The following is a 23,478-nucleotide window of genomic DNA, read 5'->3' as shown; positions in this document are numbered from 1 at the left end:
CCCCAGGACCGACCAAAAAAAAAAAAAAAAAAAAAGAATGCAAGGTCCATGTGATGTGCCTTTTTCTTTTCTTTTAAACCATCAGCCTGGATGGCAAACAGCACTTGTGACAGACCCTTTGTTTCAAAAAAGACCATCTGAAAAGCAATCATAGATCTCCTCTCTAGGCCACTGCTACCCTTTCTACAGTGTCACTTCTCTTTTCTCTTTGCTCACCCAGATTCTATGAAGGAGATCAACATCTTTTCCCCCTACTAGAAAAGCTGTGCAAAGTCACAGGAAGAAAGATGCAAACTCATTTATAAGTTCAAACTTGATTTGACTTCAGGGATGTCAAAGTAGAAAGGGGGCCACAGGCAGGGAGTAGCACTTGTTCTGTGATAGCTTCTCAGGGTTTTAGTACAAGGACTCAGATTAGAATGACACCTAATGCAAGGAATTGGCTTTTAAGGAAAGAAGTGGGAAGGAACCTGTCTTCTTTTCCACACGGTTAAGTCAGACTTTGGTTTGGAGAGCTTAAGAAAGAGTTCCTTCAAAATCTCAAACTAAAGAGAGCCAAGAGACAAAATGCTTTTCTAAAAAAAATGGTAAAAATAACCATGTTCTATGATCAATTTTGGCACAGTGCTAGAACTCAGGACAAACAAATTGATAGTGGGAACCACTCAGTGTCCTTTCCCAAGTATTTCTCACAATATTTATTATAAGATTACTTGATTTGAGAAAACTGAGATCTACAGCCTCTCACATGACCCTTAGCTTTCCTCATGTATAATGAATAAATTAATAAACATAAATAAGTTTTACTACTGAAAATTACCTAAAACAATGAACCAACCAAAACTGGTTCACATGGCAAAAATTATAGCAGCTGTCAAGCACTTTCTTCTCCTTTCTGGGCTATTGTTTAGTCTTTCTCATTCTCTTTACAGATCTATTTTAAACAAGGTCAGAGTACAGAGGACACAGGATACTCCCATAAAGCTTAAATGATTTTCCAGGTGCCTGAACTTTCTCTGCAAATTTTGGAAATAGCCTCACCTGCAGACGATGTCAAAATTTTACCTTCAATCACTAACAACATCCAATTTGGATTCTGATAGGAATTAAACCCTTATTAAATAGATTATTATTCTCCCTGGCCTTTATGATGAGGTCAACGTAGTCCCTAAAATATATGTCCATGCCCTGATCTGCACAGCAGTGAGTGTGACCATAGTTGGAAAATAGTGTTTAGACATGTAATCAGATAGGCATTAAGTCCAGTAAGTGTCATCACACGAGACAAAAGAAAGACATAAGAAGAGGAAAAGACCATGTCCAATGGAGGCCAGAGGTGTGGCTCAAGTGGTAGTATGCCTATAAGTGCAAGGCCCTGCTGAGCCCAAGCCCCAGTGTCATATCAATTAACTAATTAAATAAAATGAATAAATGAGAGGGGAGAAAGGGAGGAAAGGGAGGGAGTGCAAGAGGGAGGAAGGGAGGAAGGGAGGAAGGGAGGGAGGAAGGGAGGAAGGAAGGAAGGAAGGAAGCAAGGAAGGAAGGAAGGAAGGAAGGAAGGAAAGAAGGGAGGGAGGGAGGGAGGGAGGGAGGGAGGGAGGGAGGGAGGGAGGGAGGGAGGGAATAGGGGGAGGGGAGGCAAGGCAGAGGCTGGGACTGGTGATAAAGGATCCCCTCTATAACTCATGGAAGAAATGGAGCCCAGTCAACACTTTAATTCAGATTTCAGGGTTCCAGAACTGTGAGGGAAAACATTTCTCTGTTTTTTAAGCCTCCAAGAATTTTGGAGTACACAAAAGCCAGATAAAATATTTATCTTATTACAATCAGTGAGGTCCTCATGTGCAACGAGAAAATCCCATGAGAGTGTGGGTTTCAGGTCAGCTGATGCCTCAGTGAGGATCCTGGGGCCCCAATTCATGCTCCCTTTTCTCACCACAGGGTTGACATATTTGGTCCTTCATGCTAAGGGTACCTCCTGCTCCACAGCCTGACCTGCTGAACATATTCTCAAATATCTGATAGGTGAACTTTCTCTAAGACTGAAGTTGAACATTTTTCTTGCTTAAGGTCTATGTGTTTTTCATTCTGTCAGTTATTTTTTAATTAGCATACATTAGTTGTACAAGGGGGAGGTCACTGTGACTTTATATGTATGCATAAAATGTATCCTGATCAAACTTACCCTTCTCTATTCCTCTTACTCCCCTCTATCTGCCTCCTACAACAATTTCAACAGGTTTCATCATCCAATTTCCACATATACAAACTTCTTCAACCATATTCATCCTCATTTTAACCTCTCCATTAGTCTTTCCTCTCTGATATTATCTCCCCATTAACTTAGGCCATTTTACTTTGCTGTGGTTCTCTTTTTTTTCTAGTGTATATTCATTGCACCTAGGGGCTCCCCCCATGGTGTTTCAGATATGCACATGTACTTTTTAATAAGAATAACCCTCTCTAATTGCTTTATCTTTTCCCACTCAACCTATATGCCATCTTTATACATAGTTGAAATGAATTTAAAATTACTTTCCATCATTCTTTTTCCCATCTCCGCCCCACTTCATCACTCTAAACAGTTTCATTTAGAATCATGTTTTATGTGTTTATACACATTTACATACATGTCCATGGACATGTATGATATGCCCTTCTAATGTAACTTCTACAAATGAGTGAAACATTTGTTATTTGACCTTTTGAGCTTGTTTTATCTCACTCAACAAGATGATCTCTACTTGCATCCATTTTCCAGAAAATCATATGATTTCATTTTTTATGGCTAAGTAATATTCCATGTTGTGTGTGTGAGAGAGAGAGACAGACAGACATCTTCATTAGTCATTCATCTGTTGTTAGGCATCTTGGCTGAAGTTATCATTTGACTTATGATCAGCACGCAATAAACATGGGTATACAGGCGTCTTTTTTATATACTGATTTACATTCTTTCACATGTATACCTAGTATCAATACAGTGGGGTGATAATATCTAATTTTAATTTTTTGAAGAACCTCCGTGCTGATTTCCATAGTAGTTGCACTAGTTCAACTTCCCACCAAGGGTGTAGGAGGGTTCACTTTCCCCACATCCTCACTAGCATTTTTTTAAAAGGATGCCATTCTGACTGGAGTGAGATGGAATCATAGTGTAGTTCTAATTTCCATCTCTTTTATGGTTAACAATTCTGAACATTGCTAGTGGGGGATACACTTTAGGTATGGAAGCCCTATGTCCTGGTGGATCTATAGCATGCTGAGCCTCTACCCTCTCTCCTTATGGAAGAGTTTTTTGTTGAATATGCTATGAAGGCTGTGGAAAACAGTAGCTATTGGGATTAGATGTAAAGATGGTGTTGTCTTTGAGGAGGAAGAAGAGTTACTCCTTTATAAATGTTATGAAAATTCTAAACAAATGGCTTTTTAATGCTAATTAGCATGTTGGAATGGAAATAGCAGTTTTGTTGGCAGGCAGTTGTTCTTTAGCAGGCATAGCAAGAGAAGAAGCTGCCAACTTTAGATCTAATTTTGATTATAACATCCCACTAAAATATCTTGCAGACAAAGTGACCATATACACACACATGCACTTATACACTGTAGAGTGGTGTTTGTTTGTGGCTGCAGTTTCAGGCTAGGATCTTACATCATGAATGATAATGCACAATACCTATCAGGTGATACATATGGTTATTGTGGCTGTGCCATTGACAAAGCTAGGCAAGCTGCAAAGACAGAAATTCAAAAGCTTCAGACAAAAGAAATTACTTGCCCTGGATGTTGTTCAAGAGGTTGTAAAATAATTTATACAGTACTATAATCAAGTTAAAAATATCTTTTGAACTTCTCTGAAGAAGAAAGAAGGATGGCCAATAGACACATGAAGAAATGCTCAACATCCTTAGCCATAAAAGAAATGCAAATCAAAACAACATTGAGATACCACCTCACTCCAGTTAGAATGGCAAAAATCAAGAACTCTAATAACAACTGATGCTGGAGGGGATGTGGACAGAAGGGAACCTTACTTCATTGTTGGTGGGAATGTAAACTTGTTCAACCACTTTGGAAAGCAGTATGGAGGTTCCTCAAAAGACTTCACATAGAGCTCCCCTATGACCCAGCAATCCCACTTTTGGGCATTTACCCAAATGTTTACAAACAAGACCACACTAAAGCTACCAGCACAACTATGTTTATTGCAGCATTATTTACCATAGCTAAGATATGGAACCAACCCAGATGCCCCTCAGTAGATGAATGGATCAAGAAAATGTGGTATATAAACACAATGGAATTCTATGCCTCCATCAGAAAGAATGACATTGCCCCATTAGTTAGGAAATGGAAAAACTTGGAAAAAATTATATTAAGTGAAGTAAGCGTAAGAAACATAGGTCCCATGGTTTCCCTTATTTGCAATATCTAGTATATGTATGAGTCAAGCGGAAAAGGTCAGATAATGTGATGTTAGGAAAATGAACCCTTAGATATGTATTTTAATGTTTTTTTTTCTTTCATGCATGTGTTTCTAACGCATTTATAAGATTATTTCTTTGTTGCTTTGTATGTCCCTCCCCCACAGTATAACCCCTGCTTTCACTATATTTGATGTCAGTATAACTTGTGAAAGAGATGGGGAAAAACAAGTCGTTTAAGGATACAGGTGGACCTGTTGCAACAATGAGAAGTACAAGTTGTCATGTCGAAAACGAGCTTTACAACGTCGGTGCAGGGGGGGGGGGGGGGGGGAAGGATTGGGTGGGTGGATGGGTAGCGGGGGGAGGCTGGGAAGGGATGTGAAGGGTAAAAAAAGGAGGAGGCTGCAATCTTTTGACCTCGGGGCTGGGAAGGTGGCTCAGTGGTAGAGCGCTTGCTTTGCATGCATGAGGCCCTGGGTTCGATTCCCCAGCACCACATAAGCAAAAAGAAAAAAAGCTGGAAGTGGCGCTGTGGCTCAAGTGGTAGAGCACTAGCCTTGAGCTGAAAAGCTTAGGGACAGCGCCCAGGCCCAGAGTTCAGGCCCACGACCAGACCCCCCCCCCCAAAAAAAATCTTTTGAACTAGAGATAAGCTAGGTGGGCAAATTAACCAGAGGAAGACATGAAATTGTTCCAAAACATATAAAGGAAGAAGCAGAGAAGTAATGTTAAGTCATCTTGGAAGAATGAATCAGATGATGAAAATATGTAACATTTACTTTTTTACTTTCAATTTCAGTCATAGTCCTGTATGACTATTTAGTCTCATGGATATTCATCCTACTGACCAATTTTCATTAAATTTTAACTTCTAGAAGGAAAAGAAAAAGAATGCTGAACATTTCTTCATGCATCTGTCAGGCACATTTTCTTCTGAGAACTTACCAATTCAATTGCTCATTTGCTATAATGGGTTTTTTGTTCTTTTGCTGTTTAACTTTTTGAACTCTTTGTAGAGTCTAGATATTAACCCCATATCTGATGAATAGGTGGCAAATATTTTCTACTATCTTATTCAGTAATTTTAGTAGAGTTTTAGCAGTGATACTAGCACTGCTATTTTGAAATTTATAGAAAAAGGCATACAGGTTTCACACATATCAACATAAAAGAAATGTAATGAATATTAAATCAATGATATTAAATTAATAATAAAATTGATCTGGAAATATCAGTATGAATGCTTAACTTTTAAACATATTTTCAAAGCGTAGACACTTACACTGAAAACCAAATTCTCCAAGCAGCTGTAATAACCTGCCTCTCTCACAGTATCTAGAACCTGCTCCCAGTAAAAAGAATAGGGCTTCTTGGAGAAATAGCGTAGTCTAGGTCTAGGCAAAGAAAACACAAGTCAACTTGCAGGATCATTTTTTGTACCACACAACGATAGGGCAGATAGGGTGGTATCTAAAAGACAGAGGAGCTGGAGGTGTGGCTCAGTGGTTAAGGACACCTGCCTAGCAAGTGCAAGGCCTGAGTTCAAACCCCAGTGCTGTCACCAAAACAACAACAGAACACCCGGAATCCTGTGACTAAATCTCTCTCAATCTTCTTATCTGGAATTTTATGGGAATTAGAGAAAACTAAACTAAAAGACAGAGGAGCCAGCAAAAACAGACTTTCATGGGTAATGGCAAGAATTTGTGTTAATGGGCATACAATAATGATGAAAATCCATGAATTCATGGTAATACCCAAAAGACAAAATCAGAAGAAACCCACAGTTCTCTCTGTAGAGTCCTATTAAACCAGATCATTTCTTTGAAAAGGTATATATGGGGAAATATTAATAATATTCTAGAGTAAAATGAAGCCTAGTTGAAAGCTCTAATTTAATGCCACTTTAATACTTAATGCTACTTTAGTGAAAAAGGTAAAAGAAATTAGGAAATCACCATTCTGATGAAATCTATTCAACCAAAGACTATCAACTGGTTTTAAATGCATTAGGTAAACCAGGTGTTGGGGTCCATACCTATTATCCTAGTACTGAGAAGGCTGAGGCAGGAAAATCTCCAGTATATGGCCAGCCTAGGGTGCAGATCAAGTTCCAGGCCAGCTAGAGCTACATGGGGAAGGTCTGTCTCAAAAAACACAAACATTAGGTATGAAGTTGATAGGTATCTGAACATATAACATACAATACCAAAGTAACAATACACAGATTTCTGTCCAGAACAAGGGTAAATACAATGATACAATAAATTGCCACCTGATGAACTAACCAAATGTTAGAACAAACATCACTTTTCTCTTATGAGATTTTTGCCAATAATGTTGAATATCATCTATCTTGACTTCAGTCTAACTCTAGTTAACAGGAAATCCAGGAATCTAAATGTTACTCTGTGGCAATGGTGGGATAAATGCAGAAAGTGAAAACTTCTGATATGAAAGGCATTTGCCTGCCTAGGCTCTTCTTTTTATATGCATTATGAACAAGACTATTTCAGGTTCAGAGACCTAAGGAACACACCATCTAGGATGAACATGTGACAGGGCCTATGCTACATTCTCTTTGAACAAGCCACATCTTCAAGAAAACAGGAAAAGATGAATGTTATCATAGGATATACTAAGGAACTGTTATTCATTGTAATGATGGTAATCTCAATTTTTAAAGCACATATTGAATGCTTTAAAAAATAAATGAGAAAACAAAATTCCAAAAGGAAAAAGAATATAAAGAAGCAAGGCCAGATATCAAAATAATAAAAGAAAAAAACTCTAAGGGTTGAAAGACAGAATTCAAAAAGAATTAAACAGATCATAAAAGAAACAATATGGATAAGAATTAAATAGCATTTCAACATACCATGGAATTATGAAAATACAGTAAAAATGGAAACAATTTAACATCAAACAATATTGGAGTAAAAATGCAGCTAGCCAGACAGTAAAAGGGCAGGGACAGAAGTTGGTGTTTTCTGTCCCAACAGCTGGGGGTAAGAAAAGAACAAAGTGAGTTTGGCTAAATGTAGAATCAAAGCCAGGAACTTGGGGGTAGGCGCTGAAGGCAGATTAAGTCTGGAGTCTGGGAGCAAGGGAGCAGGGGAACTTCTGCTGGTGTCACTTTAACTTCTTCCCTGCTGTCTCCTTACCACATGCTTGCTCAAACCACTAACAATGAAGTAGGCAATGAAAACTCCCAGTCACTTCTCCATTCACTCATTACCCCTAGTGCTCAAAACAGGCCCTAGATAATCAATAGATAATTAATAACCAATAATATCTACTTATTGAGAGAGTTTTAAGTGGCTTGTGAAAAGAAACATTTAAAAAGCAATCTAAATTCAAACCCCAAATAATACAGAGGGAGGGAGAGATTAAATACATATTTGCTGCAATGTTCTCTTTTGCAGATTATGGCACTTTTAATTTTTTAGAGACCTTTATTTCAGTGGCAAATTAGCTTAACTATTGATAAAAGTTATCCAGTAAGTATTTGCTTTTCCTTTGAAACAAATAGTATAAAGAAACAAGGAAAAGGTTTAATTACATAGCTATCTATATATTTTTTTCCTTTTTTTTTTTTTTGCTGTGTTATAACACTTGCAAGGCATGGAATCTGCCACTAAGATAAACTGCCAGCACTCCACCCCACAACTGCTCATACCTAATATTCTCAATGATTAAATCCACTCTCATGATTTGAGTCAGTTGGGCTGAAAAACAGAAAAGTGATCAATTTTCACTGTAATGTAGTGTCTTAGCATAAAGAAGTATCCCAGTGCCACAGGGCTGACTCAGCCCTGGCTGAGTAGCAGCAAGACCTTCCTGAGGATTCATGCCAAGCTCTGGAGATTGTGATTCGATCTAGCTGAAGCGCTTAACAAAGGAAGCTTAGCCTATGTGAGGATAATTTCCTCTCACTTCTTCATACTTAGCTTCTGTTCACTCTGTACAAGTGAATAAATATAGGATTTCCATTTCTCACTCTCACTCTAGTCCCTTCCAGACAGCAAAACCTAGACCTACAGGGCAAAGTTGATCTATGCCACAAATATCCCAGAAAATAAGAAATAATATCATCAGCACCAGTTAGACTCAGAGTGTGCCTTCTTAACTCAGCTTAGTTGGAATCTGGACTGTATTATACATGCAGTCTCTACACCAATCAGCGTCAGTCATCTCAAATGTTCTGAGTGCATTTATGAACCAAGCTCTCCCCTGACACCACCTGAGAAGTCACCTGAGAAACCAGAGTGAAACTTCAATGGCTTTTCCTTATCGTTTTCATTTCCAGGCCCCCAGTGTAACAATAAATAGCCTTGGAAATAGGTACTCTCCGTCTCGCTCTCTGTGTAGCCTTGACAGTGACCTAGTCATGTGTGCTACAAACTTTGATCAAAAATCATCTCTAAGCCAGGCGCTGGTGGCTCACACCTATATTCCTAGCTACTCATGAGGCTGAAATATGAGGATCATGGTTCAAAGCCAGCTCGAGAAAGGAAAAAAAAAAATCATCTCTGAACTAAGGTGACTGAGGAACTCACAGGGAAGGTAGAGGACTTTTACTTCATGTGTTCCAACTCAATGGGGGAAGGGGTCAAAAATGTCTTAACTTCCCATTTTAAAAAAAAGAAGTTTGAAATAATCTCTACTAACCCTGACAGATACAAAGATCTAGAAGCCTAAGTTCATTCAGGATCCCTAGAGATCTCCAGAACTAGAATTTGTCTGTAGTAATCAATGTTCTAATAGCTCTAAATTTGTGAGAAACAGACAAGGCCCCAAAGTCAAAAGATGCAGCACAGGTCCTACACTGAAAACCGATACTTGAGTGACAAATTGCTTTTATTCCCATAAGCATGAATACCATGGAAAGAATCCTCTTACTGCTAGGCAGCTTTGGGGATTTTATTTGCACTTATCAAAGGAATCTACTCTACACTCACACTGACATCTCATGCTACTGTTAAATTTTACTTCTCCAGAGTCCTGAAATTGATGTCCTCATGGCAATACCATCTACTTTCTAGAATGCAGAAAACAGTCGAGAATAAAACACAAAAATTAAGCCAAGGTTGATCGTGAGCAAGTATAACCTATATTATCAGCATGGCTAATAAATTATACTCAGTTTGCTCAAAAAAGATGACTTGCCAATGGTTCACACCTGTAATCCTAACTACACAGTAGGCTTAAGATCTGCAGATCAAGTTCAAAGCCAGCCCAGGAGAGGAAAATCCATGAGATCTCCAATTAACTACCAAAAAAGCCAGAAGTAGTCCAGGACCTGAGTTCAAGCCCCAGGACTATCACACAATTAATTAATCAATTCATGAAAAGAATGAATGAATATGGGAGGGAGGGCAGAAGATAACTTACAAAAAACTTTACAACTTCATACAAGATTTTTCTCGTTAAGGAAGTGCTTGGAATGATAACTACAGACAGAGAGAAATAGATGAAGCCACAGATGAGATTGGTAAATAAACAGAACATGTATCATTAAAATACTATATAGTTGGTACAGGCAGACCACAAACTTAACTCCAGGTACTCTATCAGCCAAAGAAAAAGAAGAGAGCTATGATTAGTTCCATGATTCATAATGTCCACATAATAACTTTTCAAGGAAATGAAGCCTAGGATAACTTTTCTACAGGTCCTCCTTTTCTCCAACAGGAGAAATATATCTAGAAATACATCTATACTATCTATATGTACATAGAAATGTATCTATGGGGGGGAGAGGAGTTGGGGAGGTGGGGAGGAAAGGGATGGTAAGGGAAAAACAAAGGAGGGGATAACAATGCTTGATAGAAAATGGACTTATTACCTTGCTCATGTAACTGTAACCCCTCTGTACAGTATCTTTACAATAAAAAATATATATTTAAAATTTTAAAAAGAAATGTATCTATATTATACATAACTTGGTGCACCTTGTCTAAAGTATGGATCCTAGATAACAGATAAGCTACATTGTGTGTGTGTGTGTGTGTGTGTGTGTGTGTGTGTTTGTTGGTTGTGAGGCTTGAACTCTAGGCCTGGGCACTGTCCCTCAGCTATTCAGCTCAAGGCTAGAGCTCTACCACTTAAGCCACAGCACCACTTCCAGTTTTCTTTATTGTAGATAAAGAGTTTCACGGTTTTTCCTGCCCGGGCTGGCTTTGAACTTCGATCCTCAGACCTCAGCCTCCTGAGTAGCTAGGATTATAAGCATGAGCCACCGGTGCCCAGAACACTATTGTTTTTGTTCTTTTTTGTCAGCCATGAGGCTTGAACACAGGGCCTGGGCACTGTCACTGAGCCTATCTGTGTTCCAGGCTAGCACTCTACCACTTTGAGCCACAACTCCATTTTCGGTTTTTAGTGGCTAATTGGAGATAAGAGTCTCAAAGACTTTCCTGCCCAGTCTGACTAACCATTATCCTCACATCTCAGCCTCCTGAGTAGCTAGGACTACAGGTGTGAGCCACGAGCACCTGGTAACACTACTGTTTAAAAAAAAAAAAAAAAACTATTATTTTTGCACAAAGCATCACAGACCAGCAGTATCTCCTAGGTTCTATATTAATGATAACAGCCCACAGTCATTACTAAAGGTCTTACAACTAAGGTTTGCCCTGGTATTTTCTTAAAATAAATATCTATAGCTATATAGATTCCTCTAGTAGTATTAAACAAGATGCACCGACACTATCAAGCCTGCATGCTAATAAAGAAGGACAGATCCAATGCAATACACGTCCTTGAATCTTCTAAGGACAAGTTAAAATCCAAAAAATACTGGTGGCAAAAGTTAACATGTGCTGGGCTCCAGTTGCTCACACCTACAATCCTAAATACTCAGGCTGAGATCTGAGGATCGTGGTTCAAAGCCAGCCCAGGCAAGAAGGTCCATGAGACTTTTTTTCCCCTGTTTTTTTATTGTAAAAAAATAGTACACAGAGGGGTTATAGTTACATGAGTAATAAGTACATTTCCTATTGAGCATTGTTACCTCCTCCTGTTTTTCCTCTATCATTCCTTCCCTTCCCGCCTCCCCAACTCTCCCCTCCCCCATCCCCCCCAAGGTGTAAAGTTCATTTTCAACATAGTGTCTTGTACATGTCATTGTTAAAATAGGTCAATCTGTATCCTTGTTTCAGCATTTTGTTATTTCCCTTACCCTCCTCAAATTAGAAAAATTTATATACAAGATGCAGGGCACTGACATCAAATACAGTGAAAACAGGGGTTATACCATGAGGGAAGAACATACAAGAGAAACAAACAAAAAAAATCACATAGTACATTTTAGGTACATTAAAAACAATAGCAAGAAAGAAAAACCACTTATGTCCCTATCTTGGGGTTCATTTCACTTAACATCATCTTATATGGTCATATGTACATAGCTTTTGACCTTTTCTGCTTGCTCTAAACTTATACTAGTTATTGCAAATAAGGGAAACCATGGGACCTATGTTTCTCTGGGCCTGGCTTATTTCACTTAATATAATTTTTTCCAAGTCTTTCCATTTCCTAACAAATGGGGCAATGTCATTCTTTCTGATGGAGGCATAGAAATCCATATTATATATATATATATATATATATATATATATATATAATTGTCTTGATACATCTATTGAGGGACACCTGGGTTGGTTCCATCTTAGCTATCATAAATAATGCTGCAATAAACATAGTTGTGCTGGTAGCTTTAGTATAGCCTTGCTTGTGATCCTTTGGGTAAATGCCCAGAAGTGGGATTGCTGGATCATAGGAGAGCTCTATGTAGAGTCTTTTGAGGAGCCTCCATACGGCTTTCCAAAGTGGTTGAACAAGTTTACAGTCCCACGAACAATGCAGTAGGGTTCCCTTTTGGCCACATCCCCTGTGGCCTGTTGTTATTAGATTTCTTGATTATAGCCATTCTAACTGGGGTGAGATGAAATCTCAATGTTGTCTTGATTTGCATTTCTTTTATGGCTAGACAAGTTGAGCATTTCTTCATGTGTCTATTGGTCATTCTTACTTCCTCTTCAGAGAAGTCTCTCTTTAAGTCTTTAGCCCACTTATTTATCGGGCAGTTGTTTCTTTGAGTATTTGTTTTGGGGGATTTAATTTTTTCAGTTCTAAGTATATTTTAGATATGAGACCCTTGTCTGTTGTATGGCTAGTGAAGATCTTCTCACAATTCGTAGGTTTTCTATTGATCTTGTTAGCTATATCCTTTGCCATGCAGAAGCTCTACAAGTTCATGCAATCCCATTTGTCCAACTTTTGATTTGTTGTGTTTCTGGGTCTTTATTAAGAAAATTTTGGCCTGTGCCAAGGAGCCCTAGAGTTTCTTCTATTCCTACTTGTAATGTATTCAAGGTGTCTGCTTTGACTTCAAGGTCTTTGATCCATTTGGAATTGATTCTGGTGCAAGATGATATATGGGGATCTAGCTTTAGTTTTCTACTAGCGTTTAACCAATTTTGCCAGTATCATTTACTAAAGAGGCTGTCTTTCTTCCATTCTATTTTTTTTTAGCTCCCTTATGGAAGATTAGGTGGCTATAGGTCTTTGGGTTCATTTCTGGGTCTTCAGTTCTATTCCGTTGGTCCTCAGGTCTGTTCTTGTGCCAGTACCAAACTTTTGATTACTGTGACTTTGTAGTAGAGACTCTTATCTCCAATAAACCACCAGAAAACCAAAAGTGGCACTGTGGTTCAAGTAGTAGAGCACTCACCTGGAGCTGATGGCTAGTGCCCAGCCCCAGAATTCAAAACCCACAACTAATTAAAAAAAAAAAAAGTTAACATGTGAGCCTTCTCCAGTAGTCGCACAAGCAGACAGGTATTATTTTTTTTAAATACAGCTTTTATTGTAAAGATACTGTGCAGAGGGGTTACAGTTACATGAGCAAGGTAATGAGTCCATTTCCTATGGAGCATTGTTACCCCTTCCTTTGTTTTTCCCTTACCATCCCTTTAACAAAATGCTGAAATAAGGATACAGGACCACCCCTTGTAACAATGAGATGTACAAGGCACTATGTTGAAAATGAACTTTTCAAGTTTGGCAGGGGGTGGGGGGGGAGTTGCAGAGGAAAGGGATGGTAGGAGAAAAAGACAAGTATTATTTTATACATTTTACATATACAATCTCAAAGACTCAAAGTATATTAAGTATGTTAATTACATGTTTCGAGGAAGAAAAATTAGTATCATTATCAAATACACTTAAATTTTACATACTTTAATGAATTTTCAAGCATAAACATATACACCGTGGACCTCCAACAGGCATCAAGTTACCAAAAATCTCCCATATTTTCCTCATTTGTCTCACTTTTGTTTTCTTCTTTTAGGTATTTTAAAGCAAACCTCAGTCCTAACATTTCATCTTCATGTCAGTATACATTTCCTAAAAATATAGATTCTTATATAATCACAAAGCTAAGATCAAACACAACAAAATCAAACTATTATTTCTTTGAATCCTCTCAATCACTAATCACATATACCCAGTTTTCCCCCAGGCAGTCTTTTTTTATTTACTTTGCTCAAAATGAGATCCACAAAAGATGCACAAAAGCATCTCATTATTTTTTTAAATTCCTTTCATGTTTTTCTTCCCTATCCCCCATTATCACAGAAATAAATATCTTGTTTTTGAAAATGAGACATAATTCCCACTCTATCAAATTTACTTTTAAAAGTGTAAAAATCTGCCAGGCATCAGTGGCTCTGGCCTGTAATTAATCCTAGCTACTCAGGAGACTGAGATCTGAGGATCATGGTTCAAAGCCAACCCGGGCAGGAAACGTCCATGAGACTCTTATCTTCAATTAACCACCAGGAAACTGGAAGTGGTGCTGAGGCTCAAGTGGTAGAGCTCGCACCTTGAGCTGAAGAGCTCAGGGACAGAGCCCAGGTCCAGAGTTCAAGCCCCACCACCAACCAAAAAAAAAAAATTTAGATAAAAGAAAATTTAAGTATAATCATAAAGCTACATAACTATCACCACTATATAATCCCAATAACTTTCCATCACAGAGGAAAAAAAATCCACACCCTCAGCAGTGCCTCCTGGCCCCTTCTAGTGTGCTGGCAACTACTAATCTACATTCTATCTCTACAGATCTTCCTATTCTGGATCTTTCATATAAATGGAATAACTGAAAGCCTATTTTAAGTGATCACCAGTTAGATATCATGGACAGATCCAGGTTAGAGCCAAATATATACATGACAACTTCATGTACATAACAGGTAAGATGAATAGTAATGTCATGTGAATAGTATATTATGAATGCTTTTTAACTTTTTGTTTTTATCTTTTCCCTTGGAAACAATATATACTTCAAGTGATTATCACACATGTGACATACCCCTGGGCTACTTATATATGAAAGAAGTCATTTCTGTTGGCCACAATCTTCACAATGATGAGTAGCTAACCAAAAATGGTGTTTCATCATAGCAATAATGCTCTTGGGTAGGCTCAGGGTTCAAGCTATAACTCCCCACTTACCCTCTTAGGAAAGCATAACAGAATGTAAGACAGAGAATACACTTCTTTTTCTTTCTTTTGAGATATCACTCATACATTGGCACCTTATGAGGAGGTCAGCAGAGATGGTGGTTAAGAGTTAGATTCCATAATTGCACATTCTCCACTTTACCACTTACAGATCTGTGTCCTTAGTAAGAGATTTAATCTCTGTCTCAGTTTTTTCCTTACTTCAACATATGAATTTTTTGAAGACTAAACAGGCAGCTCTTTAATCTGCTTATCCCATAACTATCATTAACAAATCAACACAACACCTTGGAGATGGGATGGAACAGCATCTATGTAGAGCTTCTAGCCTATGGAGCAGTGACTCCCAGAGAGGAATAGGTAAAGTAGCCAATTCTCCATGCTCTGGCATTGTGACATTTACTTTGAGGACTTGAAAACCAGAGATGAAATCAAATACTTGATCTGCTCCCCGTCAGTTCCAATATCTCAAAGATACCAACATCAACCTTATGAAGATATTTTTGGTCTGAAGGGAAAATGCAGCTGTCTGAAATCTTCCATCATTGGCATTCCTCCATTTAGGGCATACTGATATGTAAAAATGAGTAATACAATATGAAAAGGAGAGGGGAGGGAGTGGGGAGAAAGAGGGGAGGGAAGAAGGAGAGGGAGGGAATTAAGGGGAGGAAGAAGAGGGGAGGGAGAAGGAACGGGAGGCCAGCCTAGATCCTCTCAAGGTTAACAAGGACCACCTGAAGGCAGGCTACCTTTGTTCTATGCTCCTCTCTCTCTCTCTCTCTCTCTCTCCACATTTCTCACCTATCTTGTATCTCCCTCATTTGTACAATTTGCATTTTTATAATAATTACCCCTATTTCCTTTGCTTGCTGTCACTGTCATTATAAAACCACTTTTCCTTTCAATAATAGGCTTCAATAACCCTCATTAAAAATTAAGTACAAAGAATGAGCTGTCTTCACAAATGTGTTTCTTGTATATCATCATCATATAAACAGAAGCTTACTCTTCCTCTCCTCTTGATGCTCACATATAGTATAAATACTGCTTTTGTTTGTCTTGTTAAAGAACTGCAGTAAAACAACTTTACAAGGGATACTTCCCATTCAACTTTAGAAAGTAATCCTTCCTAGGATGACACACTAGCCTATACTGAGCCCTGCCACTAAATGCCAAATTACTACCAATTAAAATGAACAGAACAATACATTTAAAAGGAGGGTCATCAGCCAGTGTGTGGACATGCAAAAGTGTGTATGTGTAAACAATCATATGTTGTTTTTGAAAAACAGAAACAAAAAAGGTAGAAAGATACTTCAAGTCCTATCAGTGAACCTTAAAGGCTTAAAGCTAGAGAATTCACTTTTTATTTTATATCCCTGTGAACAGTCTAGATTTGTTATAGACCAGCTGAAGAATAACTAAAATCTGTAATTGCTTTATCAGCTACCAAACTTTCTTCATAAACAATTCACCTTCTTGTGTGAATATACACCAATTTACATAAACAGAAAAGAATTAAATTAGAGGGCCTACATCATTCAAGCAGAATAAATTGCTGTGGAAGGTAAACAGAAACACAGATCATCTGAATTTGGTTGCCCACTTAAAAATTGAACCACAAAATAGTTTTTGAAAAATGAGAGAATATGGGAGAAGGGCAGGGAGAATGACAGAGGAGTTGAATAAATGAGGGAAAATGTTACAATGAAATCTCCCTTCTTATAACTATTGTATGCTAAAAGTGTATGCTAATAAAAAATGAGAGAATGAAAATAACGTAAATAGAAAAGAAGTAACTTTCAGGCTCTTCCTTCAGTAGAAACAAACAGGAAGGTAAAGGAGTCACAAAACAGAAACCCAAGCAACTCCCAGGAAAGTTCTGAAAAAAGGGGAAAAAATGAGGTTCACTTATTTCTTTCCGGATAAGGATCACTGACTCTTACCTGATCACAAATCAGTTCCCATTTTTTCTCATTGTCATACTGTCGCAGCAACCTGGCTTTGTCAGGAGGTAGGTTCATAGCATTCTGTAAAAAAGAAAAGGAAGAAGAAAAAGATCTATCACATCCACAGTAACTCATAGATAGAATTAATCCTACCAGGCTCCCTTGGCCTTTTCAGTTCCTACTATCTGATTCAATTAATGGAGGAGGGAAGCTCTGTAGTTCTACATAAGCAACTGAGTGAGAGATGGTCTGTTTGGAATAATAAGACTTGGTAATCCTTCTGCTTCCTCATTTCATGGCAGGCTCCCTTTGGACTCAGAGGTATATCACTCTAAGTTCTTAAAATACTGAAGCCCCAGCAGACAGTTCTAAACACTAAAAGAAACCTCAAGGACCAGAAGCACTGATCCACTATTACCTGCTTTGATAAATAACCCTGAATAAAAGAACAATTTGTTGTTTTTTAAAAAAAAAAAAGATGGTGAAGATGATGTGATTGTTTTCTGACCCCTCTAATTGATGACAGTATTCCTTTAGGACATGTTAATATTAGAAATCTATCTTAATTCTATAAAGCTAGGTTGGTATATAAGCTTGCCGCAAGCCAAGTTAAATACCAGATGTAGATATCAGCATTAATATAAACCCCCTCTTTTGACACAACACATCTTCTGTAGTGTTGTTTGCCCAAGTACCTTTGTGTATTATGAGTCCAATGCTACAAACAGCCAGTCACACACACTTCAACAAAGGAAAGGTCTTTGATGACAAAACAAAGCAGGTATTGAAAGCTCCCTGCTCCCCCTCAAAAAAAAATCAGATGGTTTCATGCCTCTCCAAAGTTCCCATGCTCTAAACAAGCTAAGTAGCCAATACACACACATTATTTCTTATTATCTTATCTATCTCAACCTCAACAGTTCAAATCATACCTATCCACAAACTACAATGCTTCATATGAGTAAATATTCAAATAGACAAAAAGTCCTGAGCTTTCTGAGAATAAAACTCTCTTTAGCATGCTTATGATTTCTGTCATGGGAAAAATCAGATTTAGTAGAGACAAGGGTGATTGACCTAGTCTAACTGAATGGCAGAGAACCAAGGCTTGAAGATTTCTATAGATTTAGCCCAAGCATATTCCCTCAAACTCAACATCCATGTCCATATACCTTAAATCTACCTACCACCTACTAACCTGAATCTTACTCATCAGACTTTAGAACTCATAAACAGCTACCTTCAATATACTTAACTTTATACTCAAGCTGACAACAGAATTTGAAGTGTGAACTTGAGTAATGTTTTTATATGGCTTTTTTCTAGGGAATAGCCATTTAAAACTAGAATGGATAATACCTATCTATACTTATTAGTTATTATAATTTAACAAAGTTATTAACCATCACCCTGGGGTAAGACAAAGCTGAACTCCATGGATATCTTTTCTGAGGAGGCCAAAATTACTCACTGTTAAATAACCTAGTCTGTCATTATACCCCAAAGACATTTTCCTCTTTGGACCTTTAGGTTAGTACCCCTGGGTGTGATTACCCAGCAAGTAAAAACATTAAAAATTTAAAATAAGTTAAATGAGTTTTCCCTCCTGTGTCTTTATTACTGTCACAAGATGAATAGAATAAAAACTTATAAGAGCAAAAACCAGACTGCCTAGACTCCTACAATGTGTCGATCACTGTAGTAGGCCTTTGGCATGTTATGTAATCTCACTTTATCTGCCATTTCTAAAACAGATGTACATGCATGTGAGGACTGCCAAAGGTCTTCTGAAGACACCAACAATTACAAGGTGACAGTCTCACTGGGCGCTAACACTTCTTATGTGTGCTTCTATTGTATCGATGGCATTGCCCCCCAATAATGTGCTTGCCCACCCAAATTCCACACTGGAAAGACAATTTTTTTTTAAAGTTGTTGCCTTGTTGTCAGTCACCAATGTCTTGGAGGCTTATGGCAGCCAACAGGCATTATATACTTCATTGAATTTAAAAGGCAAACCAACAAAAAAAAAAAACCCTAAGTAACTCAGTTATTCTCTTAGCCTGAATTATCTTTAATGATTTGGGGCTTATATTTAAGCTACAAGTCATCTATACACTAAAAACCAGTTCTAAATTTTATAATACATCCTCCTTCAGTGATGATTAGATGGCATACAGAAATTTTCTGCTACATGTGATAAACCACAAAACCTGACTTTTGTTGCCAGTATATTCAGATTGAGATTTTTTAATAGTAATAATTGATCTGCCTCAAAATGGAATTACATTTGTAGTCTCACTTCTGATGTTATACTTATCTGCATGATTTTACATTGTTTATTAATATGCCTTTTATTTTATAACCTTGTGAAAAAAGATATAACTACTAAGTAAATAACAGTAAAAATACACAAATTACTATGTCATGAAGCAATTAATTAATAGTTAAAAGAGTCTATGATAGTCTATCCATCTGAAGTTTAATTATCACGCACAACAGAGCTGAATGAAAGAGTCTAAGTCATTCAGAACCAAATACTTCCATGCCACAGGAATACAGAACTTTTTATCACTCTTGTTCTAGATTCATGACAGTGCTGTGTACATGCAAAGAATCCCTACTTTCCCCTATAATCTCACAGCTCATATTGAGAAGCCCACAGTTAAATGCGGGTACTCAGAAGGGAGTACAGTATCAAATACATCTTATGCAATATTCCTTTGTCATTACAATCCCACAATTAATACTCATAACAATTAAACCAGCAGATATTATAACAGGAACTTTCTATTATATAACTGCCTACTTAGAAACCAAAAAGAATGTGGACTTTGCAGGCAGTATTACTTAAGGGATCAGAGGAAAGCAAGTCTAAGAGAAATAGCTTGGACAATTCTTTAGAGCTCCTAAATAATAAAGATGCAAAAGTTTTACAGAACTCAAAAGAAAAGAGCCATAACTTTAAGGGGAAAAAAATTATATGTAGGAGTTAGCAATATGAGGACTAAAGTTTGAAGTCAGCCTAGACAAAAAGTTAGTGAAACCCTATCTCAAGAAAACATGCTGGGCTCAGTGATTAACAGCTGTAACCCTAGCTATATGGGAAACAAAAGTAGGAAAATCACATTCTAAGGCCAGTCCTATGCAAAAAACAGGACAGTTATCTGAAAACTAGCTAAAGTGGAAAGGGTTAAGGGCAAAGCATGTGAGAAGTCCTGAATTCAAAACCCTTACCACATACACGTCTTTTAATTGAAGTAGAAAACATAAATTGATACTCTTAACCATTCTCAATGTTTATGTTTGAGTGGTGTCTATAACTGTATTGAAACTGTTGTATAATAATTCTCTAGAACTTTATCTTGCAACCTTACAAGCATTAAACAACCAATCCTAGAACCATTACTTTTTTCTATAAGAAAATGAGATGGACTTCTTCCTCCAACACTTGGATGACTGCACAATAGCAAAAAGAATGAGGTTAAGCAGTAGAGAAAGTTAGGAGGTTATTAGGATAAGGCTCTGGAACAGACTAATCTATCTGGATTCTAACCCTAACACTACGACTTGAGCATGATGAAGCATACAACTAAACTAAAAAAAGTAAACTAAGTACTCAAAAAGCTAGTGAATGTAGTTAATAACTGAAGGTCAGTATGTTAAGAATCAAAGAAAAGCATCAAAATCTACAAGATATACCCTTTACTGATGATCTCATATGCCTCAAGCTCTTAGGCTCTTTACATGCATTATCCAATTTAATCCACTTATAATCCAAACAATTAAGTTTCCACTAAAGACAAAGGAAGCTATGGGACAAGGAGGCTTAGTAGCTTTTCCATTCATGGTAGATGTCAAGCCATGATCAAAACAGATGTCTGATTACCTTCCTCTTGTGACACTGAAGCTTGTGACTGCCTGAAGCTGACAATTCTACTTCAGTAACTAAAGACATAATCCTTTGCATGTAAAGGTGCAAATGCATGCTAATATTTAGGCTACTTAAATATTCAGAGAAACCACTAGTATTTTAAACAAAGCTTCTGAGCACTTAAAATGTGTGTGTGTATAGATATGAGGCCCATGGAAAATGGTGACTGGGTGGGACAGCATGTGACAAAACCAAATCAACAAATATGTTATGAAGTCAAGCTTCAACAAAAACCAGTGAAGCAAGACAGAAGTAAATACAATATCCAGAAGACATTGTATTAAGTAAGAGGACATAATCTCTGGAGAATGGGTTACTGGGTATAATGTAAAGCAGGATACTATGGATTGAGCCTGGACTATGGGTAGGCAGCAAGGATAGACAGGCAATGACACAAAGTGGTTTTGAATATTTGGACCCTGAGTAAGTTATTTAAGCTAAATATCAGCTTCAGCTTGCTCCCCTTGTGAAATGGAGATGTTCATGGTGATAGCAATGAGGGTGATGATGGTGGTGAGAATGATGAGAATGATAATGGTGCTTCCCTGCCTCAAGAGTTTCAACCTATATAGAAAATTCCTCTTCATTCTTTCTCCATTGCTTTTACCCTTTCACCAAATTGGGAGATCAGGTAAATTCACTTTAAAATTGAAACAGATGGGGGCAACAGGATGGTTGCCAACACAGCACATGGCCTACCCTTTGGATCAACTCATGTAAAAGCTATCTCCCTCCATGACCTATATTCATAGGCCAAGAAACTACCTGGCATCTTAAATTTTAATATCTTCGTAACTGAGTGGATACTGCTAAAATATATTCAGCTTCTTTCCTGGCACAGGACTCAGGCAACCAGCCAAATAGTTCCCCAAAGTGAATCACTACGAGCCAGTCATCTTTCCTTTTCACTATTTTTATTTAATCATCAAGAGTAATTAATGACATTCAGTGAAGCCAGTGGAGCTTACGAAGGGGGGAGAAATGAGTCTCTCCCTAATCTAGTTACATCTACAAAATAAAATCTGACTGGAAAGTTGTCCTTTCAGAAGAATGAAACATATCTCTAAAGCTCCCATTTGCAATCTTAGGTACACTATTTTCTTAAAAGGCTTGCTTGTTCTCTTTTCTTTCTTTCATTTATTCATTCTTGAATGAAATGCATAGGACCCCTTTGTAATTTTTTTTTTGGGGGGGGCGGTCCTAGGGCTTAAAGTCAGCTCTGTCCCTGAACCTCTCTGCTCAAGGCTAGCACTCTACCACTTGAGCCACAAGTGCCACTTCTAGCTGTTTTGAGTATTTTTTAGAGATAAGAGTTTCCTGCCCAGGCTGGCTTCAAACCACCAGGATGCTCAGATCTCAGCCTCCTGGGTAACTAGGATTACAAGTGTGAGCAATCAGTGGTCAGCTTGTTGTTAGTACTAGGGTTTGAAGTCACAGTCTTACATTTGGCAAGATAGATAGGTGTTCTTACCAAAAAGCTATAACTCCAGACCAGATTCTTCTCTTTTATGTAATCAAAAAGTACAGTGCTAGACGATAATCTTGTGATGTTTTAGTCCCATACTGTCTTTTCTAGATGACCAAACAGATTCAAGAAGATGAAGGCATCTGTCCAGGTTTGTGTACCTGGTAATTACCAATAGTAGAGCCAAAATCCAGGCCAATGGGGACATGAGATGCCAGTCAAAGGGTATTAAGTTTTAATTAGGCAGGGCAACTGTAGTTAGCACACTCTGCTATATACTGGAAATCTGCTGAAAAAGTAGATCTTAAGTATGCACACATTATACACATATCACAAAAAGGAAGAGGTGAGTTCAATCCACTTAATCACCAAAGAGGGAAGAAAAAGGGGCTGAGAAGGTGGTTCAGTGGTAGAGCGTTTGCCTTGCATGCATGAGGCCCTGGGTTCGATTCCTCAGCACCACATAAGCAGAGAAAGCCAGAAGTGGCACTGTGGCTCAAGTGGTAGAGCACTAGCCTTGAGCTGAAGAGCTGAGGGACAGCACCCAGGCCCAGAGTTCAGGCCCCAAGACCAACGAAAAAGAAAAAAAAAAGTAGCATGTGAGGCATACTATAATTTTAGTGTGCATGTATATGAGAATATTAAATTACAACATTCAACTTATGTAATTTCTGCTTGTTAACTTTACTTCAATAAAGCTATTGGGTAAGGGGAGTATGGGAGTTTGAACTCAGGGCCTTACATTTACTAGATAAGCGCTCTACGACCTAGTCATGCCTCCTACCCTTTTTTGCACAGGTTCTTCTGAGACAGGGTTTTTCACATTTTGCCTGGACCACTCCTGCACCATGAATCATGTTATTTTATGTTTCCTGTCATTGCTGACATGACAGCCAACTTGCCACCAAGATGGAATTACAGACTTTTTTTTTTTTTTATTTTTTTTTTTGGTCCGGTCATGGGGCCTGAACTCTGGGCCTGGGCGCTGTCCCTCAGCTCTTCAGCTCAAGGCTAGCGCTCTTCCACTTGAGCCATAGCACCACTTCCGGCTTTTTTCCTTTTTGCTTATGTGGTGCTGGGGAATCGAACCCAGGGCCTCAGGCATGCAAGGCAAGCGCTCTACCACTGAGCCACCTTCCCAGCCCCGGAATTAGACTTTTTTTGCCCAGG

The 23,478-nt window shown here is 38.1% G+C and overlaps 1 protein-coding gene and 1 pseudogene across 1 annotated transcript in view; one reads left to right on the top strand and one right to left on the bottom strand.

Moving 5' to 3' along the window:
- Fmnl2 (formin like 2) overlaps positions 1 to 23,478 on the bottom strand; it is a 288,837-nt gene that overhangs the window by 103,814 nt on the left and 161,545 nt on the right. The window contains 1 exon segment of the mRNA XM_042683447.1: positions 16,907 to 16,990. Coding sequence (XP_042539381.1) covers positions 16,907 to 16,990 — 84 coding nt within the window.
- Positions 3,228 to 5,199, top strand: LOC122110774 (annotated as a pseudogene).

The sequence above is a fragment of the Dipodomys spectabilis genome, unplaced genomic scaffold (assembly GCF_019054845.1).
Source record: "Dipodomys spectabilis isolate Male_0828 unplaced genomic scaffold, ASM1905484v1 ptg000081l, whole genome shotgun sequence".
NCBI lineage: Eukaryota > Metazoa > Chordata > Mammalia > Rodentia > Heteromyidae > Dipodomys > Dipodomys spectabilis.
This window is presented reverse-complemented; position numbering and strand designations above follow the sequence as displayed.